Source organism: Pempheris klunzingeri, chromosome 7 (assembly GCF_042242105.1).
Source record: "Pempheris klunzingeri isolate RE-2024b chromosome 7, fPemKlu1.hap1, whole genome shotgun sequence".
Taxonomy (NCBI): Eukaryota; Metazoa; Chordata; class Actinopteri; order Acropomatiformes; family Pempheridae; genus Pempheris; species Pempheris klunzingeri.
The window spans coordinates 1942528-1962018 of NC_092018.1; the positions used below are offsets into that span (position 1 = coordinate 1942528).

At 43.7% G+C, this 19491-nt stretch overlaps 1 protein-coding gene across 1 annotated transcript in view; it reads right to left on the reverse strand.

Annotated features, from left to right (window-relative positions):
* The window catches only part of fras1 (Fraser extracellular matrix complex subunit 1), a 165063-nt gene that overhangs the window by 28163 nt on the left and 117409 nt on the right, over nt 1-19491 (reverse strand). Inside the window, exons 37-45 of the mRNA XM_070833319.1 lie at nt 19387-19491; nt 17686-17848; nt 16158-16290; nt 12866-13056; nt 11578-11734; nt 8256-8519; nt 6708-6896; nt 6067-6186; nt 4064-4243 (exon numbers count right to left, since the gene is read on the reverse strand). The exon at nt 19387-19491 is cut by the window's right edge and continues 47 nt beyond it. Coding sequence (XP_070689420.1) covers nt 4064-4243; nt 6067-6186; nt 6708-6896; nt 8256-8519; nt 11578-11734; nt 12866-13056; nt 16158-16290; nt 17686-17848; nt 19387-19491 — 1502 coding nt within the window. The remainder of the gene's footprint in view (nt 1-4063; nt 4244-6066; nt 6187-6707; nt 6897-8255; nt 8520-11577; nt 11735-12865; nt 13057-16157; nt 16291-17685; nt 17849-19386) is intronic.

Sequence of the window (19491 nt, forward strand, 5' to 3'; positions counted from 1 at the left end):
TCCCAACAATCTTTCCTGTATTGAATTTCAGTGTCACTTGTCTTCTGTGTCATTGTAAGTTTTGTTTTTTTTAATCTTTTCTACGCTGGCGTCAGACAGTCTTATAACCCCCCCCCCCCCTCCATGCCATTTGTCTCAGAGCTCACACTGCGTTCCCCTTCTCTTTTTGTTTTTGGCTTTTATCATTTTAATGAGCAAGTAAAACTAAAACTAAACCCATTTAACGAGGCTCCGGCTCCTCTTCCCTCTCAGACGCCTCCATGGATTAAAACTCAGTGGGAAACGTAATCAGGTTTGATTGCAACGACCAGGCTTCGCTCTGTGTGAAACACTGAGGCGCTTGTCTGCAAAACAAAACCAAAACACACTCTGCGTCACAGGTGCTCTTTTTCTGCTGTTTTATTGTGGCTGGATGCCTAAAAACAGGTTTCATGAAGGAGGAAAAGTAGGTCTTTGTACGATATGTGAGTGTATATTTATGGCTATGTCTGGTTTTGAAAATGTGAGACACAGACAAAAATTAAATAGTTATGCTTGATGAATGCAGAGGAGACGACGACCAGACAGCGGTTCAGTCAAATTTCCATTTTCTCGGATTTCTACCTCCAAAATTGCATTTTCTGACATTTCATTTTCACAGTTTTAATGCTAAATGGAAAAAAAATGCTACCGAATAAATTGCTCTAATATGAGTGTAGACAGCTTTTGATGCCTGGAAATGAAAGCATGCGAGTCGTATAATTCAAAGCTAACACCATCCTACCATTAACGGGTGTTATACTTAAAATCAGGCACTGTTTGTGAAAAGCCTGTCAAAGTGTGGAGGCGCATTCAGATGTGGGGAAAAAACTCCCAGCACAGCGGGTCAAATATTCCACAAAGGGTGCAATAACTCATTCAACACGTCACCGAGGGGCCTTGAGAAAATGGAAATGGAGCTTTTCAGCATCAATCTTCTTCACGTCAACTTTTGACACAGTGAAGACGCACCAAAGTCCCGGCTCGTGTCATCCATTCTCCAGCTGGACGTTTATGGATCATCATAATCAGGCACACGGGCAGACAGAGGCACTGTTCTCAGCCAGTGGGGATAATACCTGCTCATTCGCACCATCATGTTAAACATCTTGGCTTATATTACACCATAGTAGTTCATTCTGCTCAGCTGGGGCCGTGTGGACATGGATGTGGGCCAAATTGTTGATATTTCATATTGTTTTTTGCACCGTGATTTTCAAAACATGTTCAAAATATGTCAAAGCATGCAAAAGCAGTCAGGAAAAAAAACTTATGTGGACATAACTTTTCTCTAAAACTACACCATGTACAAAGATGATGCTTAGGTTTTATACTTATCAGGGTCCAATAAGCCCAAATAGCAAGGAGAAATAAAAAATGCATATCAAACAAGAGCTCAGGTCTGAAGAGGTTAAACTGAAATGTGATTTTTTTTCCTTCCATTTGTCTTCACAGGTTTAAACACAGACTGGAAGCTGATGTGATTTAACAGTAAAAGTGGTGATGGATTCAAAGTATGACGGGGGGGGGGGGGGTAACAAAAGCCTCCGAGTCTTTTTCTAAATGATCTAAATTTATGAAGGAGGCAGTCAAACGTGCAGAGAGGGATGTTTGTCAGTGAGTGAGAACGTAATTACACAAACTCTGTCGTCACCTGCTTCGAACTCATGGATTCATTTCTTTATTGTCAGCTCCTCTTTTGTCTGGAGAATCAGAGACTTCTCCTGGAAGCTTCTTAGGCTTTTCTTCCGTTATAATATTCCTATAAATACCTCACTTCCATTCATAGCGCGTCATTTCAGAGTTGAAACTCTGTGTAGTTTTTTTTTTTTTTTTTGTTCTTCTCATATTCAATTAAAGTGCCGCAACCGTTTGAGTCGAGCAGCAAAGCGAGGACAGCACAGTTTGGAGGCAGACCATTTGGATTTGTTGATGTGATGTTTGCCAGAATTATATAGTTGGTATTACTTTCCAACCCAGCGAACACGAAACACGACATCACATCACATCCCACATTAACCTGCACCGTCGTGGTGCACGTCGCCAACGGTGCTCCGACAAACCAATCAGTGCTGGTTAATGTAAAACTCATCACTACAGGTGCTGAAACACAGAGAGGTTCACCTGGCGGGGAGAGGTTTAATCAGAGATGTGAGAATACGTTAAAGTCTGTAGACGTCACTGTGATAAATGGTTATTGTGCCTCTGATTCATGTTGTCTTTTTGTCAAGAGATATGATGTTAGGAGATCAGCTCAAGTTTGAGGCACATTCGTCCACATAATCAGAACAGGTTCTTGGAGAAGCTCATCAGTCCAGAGTAATGCCACATCCTCAGCTGGCTAACAGTCTCTTAGGGGTGACATGTAGGCCAGCTGCAGCTCCACTGAGGTCTTGATAGAGTCCTGAAAGGCTCTAACATCAGACTCTTTTGTACTTCAGTTAAAGTCAGAGCTGCACACCCATAATGTGTCTCTAAAAGAAGTCGCACTGAACATAAGAGGAGGTCGAGGCGGGGGCGGCGGGTCATGGTCTTCAGTGATCTGTGGAGCAGGCGCCCTTTGATAGACGCTCCACCTGATGGGGGCGGCGTAGCCACAGCCAGTTATTGTTAATAAGCCTCATAAAGACTTCAGGTTTGAATGAGGGCATCAAAAGAGAGCATCCGTGTCTCTGTGCCGTTACCTTGACACTTCTTGTCGGCTCTTCGGCTATCTCAGAGGAGCAGGGAGTTAGCCGGTGTGTGAGTGACGGATTGGCTGAATGGCCGGCGGTAATTATCCAGAGCTGCTCTGTGGCTCTGAGGTGAACCGATGCTCGAAGACGCTGTTAACATCCAGCTAATCAGCATGCCGCAAGAACGTTCAGCGATGTGAGGAATCCATTCAGCCGGGGCAGGACTGTTCAACAGCGCGGAAGCGAATAATCACCTCTTTGTGGCTGGAAGATGCATCAATTCCTTTTTTTTTTTTTGCTCCGTTTTGTTTTTGCATTAGAACAGTTAAAGGTGACAGTGAAAGAGGTGACTTTGAACACATGAGAAAGGCTGCAGTCATTCAGTATCTGTGTGTGTGTGTGTGTGTGTGTGTGTGTGTGTGTGTGTGTGTGTGTGTGTGTGTGTGTGTGTGTGTGTGTGTCAAAAGAAGCACGAAAGACGAAGTGAAGCAAGGTCATCAATACGTGTCCCTGTGTGTGTGATGATCAGACAGTCTGGGCCTTTCTCTGTATGAACCAATGGTATTTAAGTTTGCAGCAAATCAGTTAAACTAATCAATGTGCAAATGAATATACACACACACCCCCCCACTACATCCTCTTTGGACCCCCTGAACTTACCCTAAAATTTCATGATTTACATAATGTGGACTTGCTTTTTTCCCCACAAAACGAGGACGAGCCCCCCCACTGTGTGACTGTGTAAACACATTTATGTCCCCACAACATTAATAGTTCATGGTAAAGACACACACACACACACACACACACACACACACTTGTGCTGGTGTTCACCATCTACGTTGCCTGCATCTATTTTTTCGGTAAAAATGCTCACATTTGTAAGAACCTTTCCGTGTTAAGAGGGGGTTCCTGTGAATGTTGTAGTATTATCTGTGCTTTGTTGGAGGAGATCTTAAACTCTTCTCAGAGGAAATCAAAATGCAGATCACAGAACTACTGAGCTTTTTCTTTGCTACATAACAATGTTGTCCTTGAGCTTGTGCATCTTCTGAATTCAAATACTCTCTGCCGACATAAATGCTATTTAGCTGAGGTGATGTTATCAGAGTCGCTGCTGCCGCATACTGTTTGATTTTTATCTTTTTTTTTGTTACTGTCTTGTTTAAAAATGTATCGTTCAACACGTAATGTTACTTGACCGGGAATCAAATTAATAAATCAGTCACACCTTCACACATCATCTTCATCAACAGGTGGACAAACCTCATCCATGTTGGCTTAAACACTGCGATGAAGATCACGTGATGCGACTAAAAGCCCCCAGAGTAGCTGCTAAACGGACCTTGAGCTTAAAAGGTATTGCTCACCTGGGTTGGCGGCATGCTCCAGGTGACCCAGGCTCGTCTGCTTGGTGATGCGGTAGATGAGCTCGCCCGGCTCGCTGTCCTGGTCGCTGGCCGACAGCTGCAGCGTGGTCAGCTTCTTCATGGTGTTTTCATCCAGCACCAGGCCTTTGTTCACCACCACTGACGGAGGAAGACGGTCCTCTGGGGGGAGAGAGAGGGTGAAGGTTAGAGGAGAGGAAGACAGGAATAGAAACAGATCCACTTCTCCATAAACCTTATGAAAACAGTTCATCCAAAAGGAGATAATGATATTAAAAGTCAATTTCTCATTCTGGCAAAAACTGAGAAAGACGGACCGAAGCAGTGGAGGAGAAATAAGCTGAGACTGATCTGGAGAGGGGAGAGGAGAGAAGATAAGAGGAGCAGAGGGCTTTATTAGAAACAGGAGAAATGGAGAAATGACACAACTACAAGCACAAAACCAGAAAAGATTAAGTTGGGTGCCGGCAAAGGAGGGTGAGGCGGCACATCAGGAGGTGTGAGGAGAGATATGGGTTTGGGAGATTTGGACAAACGGATTAGGGGAGATTGAGCGAAGGGCAGGGAAGTAATCAGAGGGCAGTGTGGTAGGAAGAGATACGAACAGAGAGCCTCGCTGAAGTCACATCTGAGAGAGCAGAAGACAGAAGAACGAGTAAAACAACGGGAACAATACAGAGCGGGATAAAAGTGAGCTGGCAAAGATATGTGAGAGTCAGGATGCTGCTCAGCCATGAGGGACAGACAATCCTTCAGCTGCCGGAGAGGAGTCTGGATTTTAACTGATGAACCACTACATCGGTTTGGCTGAGTCCCCAGAGCGGAGTGAGAGGAAAAGTAAAGTTTTCGGGTGTTTTCAGCCGTCACAGGCGACAGGAAACTATTCCTAAACTTAGAAGGTGAACTTCCACAAAACACTCCTGCGATTTTCTCTAAATATGTTCACCTTTAGAACACAACGTCTGATCAGCACTGAAATGAAGCTATGGTTTTATAATGTCCAGAGAAGTTTTAGCCATAATCAGATATCTAAATCAAAGTCAATTCCAAAAAAGAGAAACTATCTGAAGTGGGCCACAGGATAATTATCTGATCACAGTTCACTCTGTCTGACTCAAAAAAGGTTTGTTTGTGCCCCACAAAGACGACAAAGCACCAGAATGTCGGCGGCCTGTTGTATGAACGAGGCCACGTGAGCCTTCGCTCAGTTCGAGGTGTGAAACATAAGTGACCCAGCAGTTCAAAGTCTGTTCCTGTTTCTGTAAGGCTGCTTTCTAGAGCTTGTGGGTATGAGTGAAAAGTCCTTCATACATATTAATACATGAAAGGTAATCAGTGATTATGTTAATAACTAAGATGATGTATACATACAGTCTCTCCACTCCGGTATCAAACGCTGTCCTAACCGAGGACCCATAAAGACTTCTGGACTGTAACTTACGCGACAGATTTAATTTATATTTATGTCAAGAACTGAAAAAAACTGGGCCTTAAAGCATCATAGGTGGCACAAACCAAAACTGTTTGCTTAGTTATAACATTAATTTAACATAAAGTTTAAAGGAAATACAAGTAAATCCTGAATCTAAATAATCAGAGTAGCCATAGATTAGTGAGCTACTGTTTGACTAATCATGTCAGCAGTGTATTATATCATATTTATATATATTTATTTACTGCTGCTTATTTCTATTTCTTCTCCCTCTATTACTGATTATCTCTGCTGCTGCTGTAATGTGCAAATTTCCCCCTATGGGGGATCAATAAAGTATATCTAATCTAATCTAATCTCTTAAACCTCTCCTCCCTGTCAGCACAGCACAGTTTAACTACCTTTTACTTCAACACAACGAGTGTGTTTCACATTATGCAGGGTGGTCAGTGGTGTTGGATATAAATATCACTACCACAGTTTAAACTTGTGGCTTCACTTAAGCCTTTATTTGAGGAGGAGGAGGAGGAGGAGGAGGAGGAGGAGAGCCTACCGAGCACACTGATGAAGAAGGACTGGTCGATCAGTTTGTTGCCCTCCGGATCGAGCAGGTTGAACTTGAAGGACAGGCTGCCTCCCTTCTCCCCTTTGTCGTGGCCGTACTGCAGCAGGCCTGCGAGACAGGAAGCAGCGTGACTATCACATGACACGACGGACATCAGCGTGATTATTGTTTTTAAAATGATTGTGAGTGAAACATTTACTCTGCATTTTACTATTTGGAGGGAAATCAACAGTTAAATGGCACCGGCTGTCCTTTGAACATCTTTTCATCATCATTACAGGATATATGTGGACCCTGATTCTACATATTCTGGCGTCTAAGTGACTGGTGGGAACAAAAAGTGTTGGCTGCAACCTCGTTTAACGGGATCCATGTCTGTTTTACCTGTGGTAAATTCAGAATAAATACACAAGGTGGAAGAGAGAGAGAGCTGGAGATAAAGAGTAAAGAGATCAAATTTCAGAACTTGGACATTCATTTCTTGACAGTCAAGCTGTATTTAAATAGTTTGAAGTTGTAAACTGACTCCAGCAGAATTACACAAAGTAAAAAAAAGGACTTTGTTTCACCTGCACAAGAAAGACTGGAGGCAGAAATGTAAAACAACAATGTAAAAACCGAGCTGGTACCTTTATTGACGTCCTCCTGGGTGAAGCTCTGAACGGGACCTTTAACAGAAATCTTCTCCACACGTCCGCTCTTGCTGAGCTGGAGTTTTCCGGCCGGGGGGTCTTTGGTCAGGACGTATCTGAGCTTCAGGCTGTCGGAGTCGATGTCCGTGCCCTTCAGATTCTGCTCTGTGATCTTCGATGAAGATCCTGAAATAATTCAGAGCGCTCAGTGTCTTTATTTATTTCCCCTCAAACACAAAACAAATATTCTCCTCCTCACTCACCAGGATCTCACCTGATGGGCCTTTACTTATCATTCATGAGTCTTTTCATGGTACATCATTTTCAAGGCCTTCATTTATATTTTTCTCTTTCACTTTCTAAGAATCTGCTGAGACATTTTACCGACACGAAGCAGGACACAGGACAGATGTTTTTCTCTCCACTCTCCCTTATTAAATAGTGGTTCTTTTAAAATATGGTCCCTATTTATACATAATTTGGTTATATTACAAAGGCTGCAAGTGTCTGACAGCATCATGGAAAGGATCCCTACAGAGAGAGACCTGGAAGATCCTTTTGGTTTAACCACAAACAGCCGTTATATGGCTCTCTGCACACACACCAGACTACATTCACTAAAACAGGGATTTTACCTGAAGGAGCATGGGAGTCATGCCTTGATCTGCTAGTTTGTTTGTGTTATTGTGTGTTACACAAATACTGTATTTGACCTGAACTAACCTTTAAAACACCAAAATTCACACAATAACATGAGCAAACTAACCAATGGAGGCAGTAAGCAGACCAGCAACTGCCAAGTATAATTAGTGCTTTTGTCAATGGAGTCTGGTGGCTTTCAAGAGAACGGATTTTTCTGGTTAAACAAAAAGTAGATAGCCTCAGACTCAAGTGTGTGACAGCATCATGGAAAGGATCCCTACAGAGAGAGACCTGGAAGATCCTTTTGGTTTAACCACAAACAGCCGTTATATCGCTCTCTGCACACACACCAGACTACATTCACTAAAACAGGGATTTTAGAGCTGCTGGTCCACTGCTGCCTTGTTTAGGTAGTTTGTTTGTGATATTTTGCGACTTTGAGTGTTTTAAAGGGTTAGTTTGGATCCAACACAATATTTTGGTAACACACTTTAACACAAACACACCATACTGCTACCATATTGCTCATTATTAGTCATTTTCCTGTCATCAGCAATATAGTTACCATCTCTTCCCCCTGCTCTTTCATGGAAAGCGTCTTGAGATAACATTTGTTAGGATTTGGTGCTAAATGAATAATAATAATAATAATAATAATAATGAGTCACCAACTCTCATGTTCTGCAAGGTAAAATTAATGGTTTTGTCAAGGGGGTTTGGTGTGTTAAAACTGTATGATACAACAGCTGTTTCTGGTTAAACAAACAGGATCTCTCAGGTCTCTGTAGGGATTTGGAACACAAAATATGTAAAAACAGGCCCAACTTAACCCCCCCCCCCACCAGGATTATAGTTAAAATACAGTCCTAACACGACCCCCTCTCCCTCCCCTCTTCCTCTCACCTGCCGGGAGCTGCAGGCCTCTGTTGACAGTCATTCGAGGTCCTTCGCTCCTCCTGACGTCCATGGTGAACTCCAGGCGGCCCGTGTGTGTGTAGATGCCATCGGTGAGGGTGAAACCCATTTCATCTGCACCCCCGCTGACGGTTTCAGGTGTGTAGACCAGCAGCTGGTCCAGGACGTCCTGGTAGGTGAAGGTCGAGCCCTGCGTGAGGACCCGGCCGTTCTCCAGCGGCTGAGAGTAGAACTGCCGCCTGCGGACTTTACCTGAGGGAACGAGAGACAGATGACCCTCTGATGGTAAAGAGGCTACAGGTGTGTGTGTGTGTGTGAAGCACCTGGTGAAGTGCAGCGTTACCTCAGTCAGACGGAGGACGTTTGAGTTTTTCATGCAGTACACGAAAGACAAGGAAGGTCTTAGAAGCTAATGAGACGTTTTAGATCCCACTAAAGGACACTGCTTCTTAAATCAAAGCCCAGGTTTAAATGGGATTTGAGCCTAAATCCTGGAGAATAACAAGACTTAGGACACACACACACACACACACACACACACACACACACACACACACACACACACACACACACACACACACACACTGTGTTTCTTTGCATTTTTAAATAAACGCTTGGCTTAATTAACACTTTAGCCCTCAGGCAGCCATGTTTACATCACTTTTAACATAAAAACACATAAAGCTTCACTGGTCTTTAACTCCAAAACAACGTGCGCACACGAGGAGGAACTTTGGTTTGAGGAAAATAGAATTTAAAACTGGCAGAATTATGATTTAAATAAGTAAACTACTGCAATTCTGAGCAAGCATTCGACTTCATACTTTTATTGAAGGATTGTCTGATCAGGAGAGACATTTTTCTGAAAATATATCAGTGACGAGCTACAAACATGTTGATTCTACATCATATGAAGCACACGCAGCGCTTTCAAACTGTAAAATAATGGAACATTCAGTATGCATGCATCGTATCGGCCTCACGGTGTTTTGATATGAAGCACTTTGTATTAGACTGCAGGCTGCACACGGTCCTGTTCTTATTTATTACTGCTGCTTAGATTTACAGAAACTAATACGCTGACACACTGAACAAGTTCAATATCACGAGGAAACTTTGTCCGTGTATCTGTGCGTGCCGGAGGGCTGCAGCATCCTGATGTCTTTATTGTGTGTGTGTGTGTGTGTGTGTGTGTGTGTGTGTGTGTGTTAGAGGAGCTGCCCAGGACTCATCGTCCCGTATGAAATCACTCCTCCTCTGCCCTCTGTCCCATCAGACGAACACACTGCTGGTTTTATGGCGGCTGCTTTATGGTGCTTTTACTAAGGGGGGTGTGGTGTGTGTGTGTGTGTGTGTGTGTGTGTGTGTGGGGGGGGGGGGGGGGCGGCTATGAAGAATGTCCTTCAAGCAGGTGTCTGGCAGAGGGGAGACAGTTTACTGAGGCAAAGGGGCTGAAGATAACACCCAAACAGGCTTTTTTGTGTGTGGGTGGAATAATCATCTGCTTTTTTGAGCGAAATGTGAATAATGTTTAAACTAGAGGTGTTTTATGAGCTGAAATCCTCTGAATTATCTTCACCGGAGGATGAAAACAAGCAGATGGATGATTCTAAAAGAGGAAGCAGGGATTTTAATGGAAATAGTGGTTTAATTTCACTTAAACAAGAAACATAATCGAGGAAACGTTGCTTCAAAGACGTCCGTGAGTTAGATATTACATGTTATTTTCTCTCTGCCTTTTTTTTTTAACACATTAACAATAAAATGTCCAAAATATTAACAGTCTTTGGCAGACGCACTCTGAACTGTCTGGATCCCAGCTGATTGAATCCAAAAACACACTTTACACTTTGCTCCTGACTGGAACACATGAGAACTTAACGTTTCTCAGCTGAAACTGGAAAAAAATCAAAAGTGAGAATGAGGAATGTGTTTAGAAAAATCTCCTAGAAGCTCCGGCTACAGATGATGATTTCACTGAACCTGTGTTTTTGTCATTATTCTGATGTGAACAATCACATCTTTGCTTTCTTTACTGAATTCTTCACCCGGTTCCTGATTCCGTAAACTTTTCTGAAATTGGCTGAGATGATAGATTACGGAGTGAGAAATACATCTTTGTCCAGTAAAAATACTCTTTTTTTGTGAAGCAATTTCTTTTAGTCTGCCAGTCGTTGGCAGGCCGGAGAGAAAACTCAATTTGGGCTGCCGAGTGGACGTCAGGAAAACGGAGTGTTTGGAGGTCAGGTGATTCGAGAGTGTGTCGGCGGGTTTTGTGCGGCGAGTGTGTGAGGAATGGCTGCAGTCAGCGTGCGGCGCTGCAGCAGGCGACCGCTGTGTTTGTCTTGTTTTAAACTGTTTGGGTGTCGGAAGTGAGAGTAATGTGTTTACGAGTGTGTGTGTGTGTGTGTGTGTGTGTGTGTGTGTGTGTGTGTGTGTGTGTTCGTCTCTAACACGTTCAGAACTATTTACTGTCAACATGCTGGAAACTCCTCAGCATAACTCTCTGCTGGGCTCTTTATTAGTTTGTGGTGAGTGTGTGTGTATATGTGTGTCTGATAGTATACATGTTGTTTATGGGAGTGTGTGTGTGTGTGTGTGTGTATATAGACTGCACATCAGTTTGTTTAATCCTCCCATGTCTACATGCAGCGTGTGCTGTTGAAGCACCTCTGCAGCTGACATCTCCGACAGGAATGTCTGGTCGAAAAAATAACCCGCACACTGTAAATACTCGCAAAAACATATTATAATAACTTATTTAAACACCAACACAAATGCACCTTGTTTCATCTGTGTGCTGCTCTGACTGGTATTTGTGTGTTTTACTGTTAAACTCCATCAGATTCGTCATCTACATTCGGCTCCTGCTCTGCGTTTCATCCAGGATGTGGAGTCAAAGCTCAACATGGTTCAAACTATCACAGTCTCATATGACGGAATAAAGCCTCTAATGTTCATATGATTTCTACTGAAAGGTGTTTTTGTCGAATCCATTCTACATCTCTGAGAGCAGAGCTCACAGTCGCTGTAGGACTGACTGCAGGGTCGGTGCTCAGCACGGGGAGATTCACACCAGTGCGTCGGTATAATAGTTCATGAAGTGATTACACTGATGAAGTATTAAGTGAAACTAGTTTTTATCTGTAAAAAATGACAATAAAACCACTGAATCCTTGCAGTTTGCTTAAGAACCATATTGAACTTCAGCACTAAGTGACAGTAGGGGTGAATCGTTGGCAGGATGCACTTCCCTCGTTGTTGCACATTATTTCCAGGCGGTAGTGTGTGTGCTGTCAGCAGGGCTCACCGTAGGAGGGCTTCCTGATGATGGTGAAGAGGATCTCGCTCTCCGGCGTGTCCTGGTCGTGGACGCTGAGGGACGAGTTGGTGATGACGACTCCAGAGTTTTCCTCCACGTGGATGCTGCTGACCGACACCACCGGCTCTCTGTCCTCCTCTTTGCTCTGAGAGGAAAATACAAAGGACACCGCGTGGATTCTTCAGCATTCATTTCTTGTGCAGGTGCATCACAAGAGGAAACACACACACACACACACACACACACTCAACAGCTCATTGACAGCCTCATCAATTCAACTTAAGACTTAAACAGGCTTAGGTGATGGATTTGGATGCTGAGTTTGCTCAGGCTGCAGAGTAAAGAGGGACAGAGCTGAATCAAGAGCTGCTCAGCGAGATGCTGAGCGAGCAGGGTTAGGGTTAGCTCAAACCTTTACTGCAGCTGTAATCAGGAAGAATTCTTAGATTACTATCAATTCATAAAAGACACTAAAAAACTTGCTGGTCCCATTTGTAACGGATGCACCTGTGGTCTATAAATCTATAAAGCATCTGCCTCACAATCAGTGAGGGAGGTTTAGTCAGGAGTGGCCATGCACTGATAAAGAAAAGCAAAGATCCCAGCGCTGGTAGAGGAGACTGAAGCCAGGTTTTATTCCATTATTCTGTGTGGCGGCAGACGAAGCTCGGTTTTCACTGTCTCTTTAAGAGCAGCCACGGTTACTTCATGCTAAGTTGACACACTATTTAAAGAGCATCGCACCCTATTTTTTATTCAAAGTATCTTGCGCCTGGCAATTAAGACCTCACACCTTTGATAACTGCCATCACGCTGTTCATGGTGTCCCAGCACCCCCATAACCAGCAAATCTAGTCTCACTGCTTAAACATAAAGATATTTCCACATCAGAGTGAGGTTTCATAAATAGAAGCTGTCTTATAGAAAAAATGTGAGGAAGTTGATCTGATTTCAAGCTTTTCAGAGCATTTAAGGACGTGTTGTTTACTTCTGTGACTTTTACCAACATGACCGTGCAGACCTGCACCCTCTCATTAAAGCTGTTATTGTCACCGTCAGCAGGATACAGCAGAAATATCTACGTAACAGGAGAAAGATCAAGATGCTAATTGGGATTTAAGGAAGTGCTGGAGGAAATGTGACAGAACTAAGAGTTAGAAGCTTGTACAGAAACTTTGTGACCAGCTGAGTACAAACTGTAGGTTTAAATATAGATTACAAACAAATCGCTGTGCTGTCAAGACTAAAGACGTTACGGTTCACAGGAAAGAGTTACCTGGATGTCAATTTCGACGTTGAAAGCCTCCGTCTGGCTGTGTCCGTCGCTGATGTAGAAGCTGAAGACGTCCTGCTGGGCCTGAGCTTTGTGCTGGCTGTCCTGGACGTAGAAGACGTGGTCGGACGTCAGCTCTTCCACGGAGAAAGGCACGTCGGGGGTGATGACCCGAGAGCCGCCGACCGAGCCGCCTGCAGGAAGCGAGGAGAGAAGAGAGAGAGGCGGTGATCAGGAAGTGTTGTCCACTGCAACATCTACCACACTGTGCCTCACACTGGAATGACAGCAAACCTTTTTATTTCACTTAAATCAGAATCTTCTGGCAGTTTGGAGGCAGGATACTACTGCCCTCTTCATCACAGGAGATGGATGACTCCATGGTGAGCTGACTCAGGGCTCCACAGGGAATAGCTAAGCTGTGTATATATGTGTGTGTGTGTGTTTTCAGGTACAACAGTAAATCACATCACACCTCCATCATCTAGCTGTTATAAGGCGACAGAGGGGAGTCTCTTATCCGAGCGGGAACCCTCGCAGAATCCTAATCAGGATGGGAAATCACCTGCAGCCACCACAGAAATGACTCTTTCTTTTTTGGGTCTGTTTTCAAACCTCAGAGCTGCTGACATGTCTGTCATCTCACAGTGAACAAGACCAGTGAAAGCTGTGAATCTATATATGGGTAGACAACAGGGAATGAGTTGTCCAGTGACATGCTGAAACATTCTGTCATTTCACGGTGAAGAGTGTAACTAAAGTAAAGTAAAGACAGTTGTGAAATATTTTGGAAGTGGTCCTGTAGGCTGCGTTTGCCAGCTGCAATGTGATCCTTTGGGACAACTGCACCTGATCACAGTAGGTCCACTAAAAGAGCTTGTTTGATCCACTGACAGGCTCAGAGTGTTATTCTAAGTGTGTGACAGCATCATGGAAAGGATCCCTACAGAGAGAGACCTGGAAGATCCTTTTGGTTTAACCACAAACAGCTGTTATATCGCTCTCTGCACACACACCAGACTACATTCACTAAAACAGGGATTTTACCTGAAGGAGCATGGGAGTCATGCCTTGATCTGCTAGTTTGTTTGTGTTATTGTGTGTTACACAAATACTGTATTTGACCTGAACTAACCTTTAAAACACCAAAATTCACACAATAACACGAGCAAACTAACCAATGGAGGCAGTAAGCAGACCAGCAGCTGGCAAGTATAATTAGTGCTTTTGTCAATGGAGTCTGGTGGCTTTCAAGAGAACGTCTTTTTCTGGTTAAACAAAAAGTAGATAGCCTCAGACTCAGGCTCTAGTTGTTATTCTAAGTGTGTGACAGCATCATGGAAAGGATCCCTACAGAGAGAGACCTGGAAGATCCTTCTGGTTTAACCACAAACAGCCGTTATATCGCTCTCTGCACACACACCAGACTACATTCACTAAAACAGGGATTTTAGCTCACAGGACACAGGAGCTGCTGGTCTGCTGCTGCTGCCTCGATTGGTTAGTTTGTTTGTGTTATTCCAATTCAACTCCAGTTCCTTTTGTAACTACAATTACGTTTGTCTTACTTCACAATACTTTAGTGTGCATGGAGCAACAGCACGGCTGTTTTAGAGCTACTCACTACTTATGGGGCCAGAGGTCCATTATTATTCATCAGCTATTAAAATGAAAATGTATAATGTTAGAGAAAGTCTTTAATACGTACCTGTGTGTGTGCCTGTTTCTGTGCAAACAGCACAAATGTGAATGCTAATGTTTTGCTAGAAGCTGTTTTGCATATAAATACAGAATATGAATGCACCTGTCCTGCAGCAACATGTGATCGAATGCCTTCCGTGTTTCAGTGCATATCAACACAAAACCTGTGCATGTTACATTTTTTTTTATTTTTTAGGAACACAGTCACAGTGACACGCTGGCCGGCCTCCCCAGTGCCCTGGTGACAAAAGCAATCCAGTCACCGCACACTGCCGACCGACGCTGCTGAATACCAACGACTGTCCCTCTGCTCCAGCAGCCATCAAGGACAGTCAGCTGGGACACGGAGACAGAAATGAAGCTGCTTCTCTGCAGCAGCAGCAGCAGCAGCAGACAATGTGAATATCTGACTCCATGCATCCTTCATTACATCTGCAGATAACTCTGTCTTGCATGTAATACGGCAGAGCTTAATTTGTATTACTGTGGTGCCTCATCTACAATCAAAAATGAAAAGTGTTGCTTTACATATCAACTCAGCTCAGTTATTTTCTGCTGCTGCTTCATTCCACTGCGAACACGAGGAAAGAATGGATGAAATATCACGGATTCTTCACCTCGTGAACTGTAGTCGTGTCTGGGTTTTAATGCAGTTTGCTCAAGGTCAAACGGGGTGTTAAGCTGCTTTTTAACTTCATGTCCACTTATTAAATTCTTCTGTTGCCATCAACCACATTTTTGTTCAGTCAGATTCTCTCACGAGGCCGAAGATCATGAAGGAGGAAAGCTAGCAAGTGATTTTCTTTATTGAGTTGAGCTCACTGTTTCTGGTATTTTTGTTGTTGTTGTTGTTGCTTTAGTTAAAGGAGCACTGCACACATTTAATATTCCACTTCCATAAAGTCGGGGGACTGACAAGAGACAGACTTTGAAAGAAATTCAGACCTTGAGATACACTGACTTTTAGTTTCAAGTAAAAAAAAAGTCAAACCTCATTGGATCCTTCAGTTCCCATGATGCAACTCAATAGCATCTTTCATTGGAGTATCCTGCCCCCGTTTGAGCTTGCTGTGTAAAATTGGTGGATTGCCCCTTTAATACAAAACATCTTCTAGCTTTGTGAACATTTGAAGTCGTTATGTTTAGTTTCTCTTTACCACCAAATATCATTCTTGTCTTTTTTTTTTCCAAATCTTCGACCTCCATTCAGCTCTCACGACGGAGGATCAGCTCCTTTTGACCTCATCTCAACCTTTGAATGTTTCCAAGCAGCTCCTCTCTGGGGCAGAAGAAAGCACAGCAGTGGTTGAGCGAGCATGAAGTCAAAATTGGGACTCCGACGGTGGCCCCATCTGCAGCCGGCTATCTGGCAGTGCTAATCCACGACGTGATCAAGCTGTGACAGATGGCGGCAGCCATGCGGGGAATTCAATCGGCATTGTATGCGTGTGAGTGTGACATAAATAGAAATGTGGAAATCATTCGGCGTAATGGAAGCGTGACCGTGTTCACGCGTCCGGCACGTTCAGTCTGCTCGTGTTCTGATCTGAACAACACATGAGCCTTCGTGAGGAGGGAACTCTGAAGCTCTCACCTCTGTTGGTGTTCTCGATGAAGCCGTACTTCGGAGGACTGACGAGCCAAACCAGCAGGTCCTTCCTGGGCGTGTCCAGGTCCGACACGATGATGTGATTGGTAGAGAGCTGCACTCTGCCGCCTTCCTGGACCTAAGGGACAAGATACTAAAATAAGTCCTGCTGTTCTTTATGTTAATGGTTTTACATTTTACAGGATCCATCCCTGAGAGGCTCGACAGTGGGTGACCGTGTAGCCTTTACTAGGGGGTGTGTTCCAATACTAATACCTCCACACTGTTTGGCACGCCAAATGCAGTGTGCCAAATATACCTGCAACATTCTGGGTGCATTTTGCAGCGTGCAAGCCAGCATGCTCTTCTAACTGCACCGACCCACAATGCTTTGCACAGCAGAAGAGGCGTCACATTGCAGACAGATAACAGATAACAGATAATAACAGACAATATTCACATTTTTGCGTCACTGACTGCAACAAATGTGTGAGCGAGAAGGTCAAGGTGTGATGTCATGACGAAGCCGTCCGTCCTGATTGAATGCACACTGCATTACTACACCGTCTGCAGTGTGTGTGTGCTACAGGGAAAATGGAAAGTATGTCACCTGGAATGCAGCACAGGAGTGTTTTGTTCTGTTGTTCTGCATGTTTGTTCCCTCCAAGACATATTTCACATGTTTTAACCACCAAAGGAAAAGAACGCGACCATGGAGGACAGAGAGGCTGCTGAGAGAAGTTAACTGAAGCGTCTGATGGACATTTCAAAAGCGAGAGTATCTTTCTGTTCACATGCAATATGCACTTTATATTCACTGCTGCTGTCACTTTATCACGGCTGTGAATGATTCTACCAACGTTTACATAATGCACAGTGCACTTTATGACCACTGCAGCATATTTATTTAGGCTCTTTATTTACATTTTAGACTGTTAGCTTAGTTTGTATTGTACTAGACTGTATTTGTTTGGCGAAAGGGGAACCTGCAAAGTAAGAATTTCATTGTACCGTGTACCGGTCTGGTTTTCTATGCACATGATAATAAACATCTTGACTCTTGAGATTCAGTCTGTGTCTGGAGGGATTATGCATCAAACACACAGTCCAAACTAAGAGGACACTTCAGAGACGCATAAATAAACTGAAGGAAAAGAGAAGCACAGAGATATTTACCAACAGGAGCGTTCCTCATGCTAGGTGAGCTGGTTTCCTCGTTTCTGCTTCATTTATCTCGTTAATGACTGTTTCTGAATACAGCTGCTGCTTTAAAAACTCAAATGACTATTTTAGGATTTCAGTCTGAGCAGGCGGGGTAATGGAGGGGAAATAACAATGTCTATAAGACTGTTTATGTACTGTAACACCCATAAAATGTTTTTATCTATTACGATTATTTTAAAATTGGGTGTGTGAGTGTGTGTGTGAGTGTGTGTGTGTGTGTGTGTTTTGGTGCTTGTGTGTGTCTGTGCTTGTTCTCACAAAGGTAAATGTACATTATAACATAACATACTGTACGTAAGCGTGCGACTACCTTGATGCCGCTGCGGACCGTGACCACCGGTGGCTGTCTGGGCGTGGAGGTGATGGTGATGGTGCACATCTGGTTGTCAAGGCGATTGTTGTCTCCGTCATAAACAACAAAGTGGAAGATGTCAGTGACCGGCTGGCTGCCCGTCTCTATTGAAGTGATGTACCTGCACACGGAGATATTAGTTCGATTTATCTTCTAAAAAGGAGAATTGTTAACTGGATTGCGTGCCGTGCAATAGCTATTTTGTCTTGATACAATAATTCTCCCATAATGAACCCATAAATATTACACACACAGTATTAACGTCTCCAGTCCAGGACTGCTTGAGGACTTGGGGAAGCTTTGCATTAGCCCTCACACAACAATACAGCTGCTAATCTGTGCAAAGCACTAATAAAATTGAAATCCATACCAGTATAATCTTCTCTAATCCCATTTAATTCTCATAAAACAATTCCCAGCTCTTGTTTGTACGAGCCAACACCACAAAAACAAAACGAATGCAGGCGATTTGAAGATTGCCCCCGGAGATCATCCTGCGCTGCTGAAGCTAATCAGGGCCTGCATTATGGAAATGAAGCAGTTAGTATCTGAATATTTATATTTCATCTTAGCGCCTCTCACTGGGACCTCAGTACCTCTTGCAGGTAATATCAGAGTGACGGTAATTGGCATTGCTCATGCCAACAGGCTGAGTCATTGAACATAACGGGGAAAAGGCAGCGAGATTATTTCCTGCTAATTCATTTGTTTTCTTGACGGCTTTCGGTAACGTTAATGTTTGCGGAGCTCTCGTCTCATGAGAAGAAATGTGAAGTTGAAGGAAAACAAAACATCCCTGCGAGCTATTACCGTTTCTTGGTCTGCTGCCGTGCTGAGGGGAAAACGATCCCCATCGACTGGAGCAGCAGTCAGAGAAATTGATCATGACTACGGCTGCAGCGTGAAGAACCCTTGAAGCACTTTTATCTCTCACAGAGAGAAAGACTTTTCTTTTAAAACAGCCTCTTCACTGAAGGCTCACAAATCCTGTCGGTAGATCAGCTAACCGAAAACATGCCGCTCTCGTCCTGCGAAAACCTCTTAGCTTCAGTCTAAGTGGTTTTCATGCTTTTGGACTGAGACACTTTGAGATTGATATCCCTGTAAAACACAGTGGAGAAACTCAGAGTGTGTGTGTGTGTGTGTGTGTGTGTGCAGGTCAAGGTGAAAACAAAGTCCTGAAGAAATGGGGTCCATGTTTTTCTACTCATAGTTCCTAAAAAAGTTGTCGTCATGAGAGAGCTGTTAACAAAACTAGGAGCACTTTTTTATTGAAGAAGTGCTAATTCGCTCTCTTCTCTCCCGTGGACCGTTATTGCTTATACAACAATGGCTTCTGAAATCCACTAAGGGTTTTTGAAAGTCATTTTTGGTCAATAGCTGCAGGTATAATGCGGATAATCTGTTTTTATAAGCCTCTGAAGTGGCATTTAAACCTTTGTGGGAATGTAAAACCCTGCACAGAAACCAATGATATTCTTTTGGATGCCTTTCATTGCACATTTTGGAGACTGTTGCCTTTGAAGCCAAGTAAAATACTTCAAAATCACACCAGAATGATTCCTCTGCACAGCTATTTGATCAACAAAAGACTGGTACACACGTCCAACCTGGATGGACACTTTGTCATCACCATCCTGTGTCCTAAACCTGTCCTACCTGATCCTGTGCTCGCTGACGTCCTCCATGGTGAAGGAGGAGTACTCCCTCAGCTCCTGGTGCTCCTGCTGGGACCGGCTCCTGGTCAGGATGCCGTACATCGGC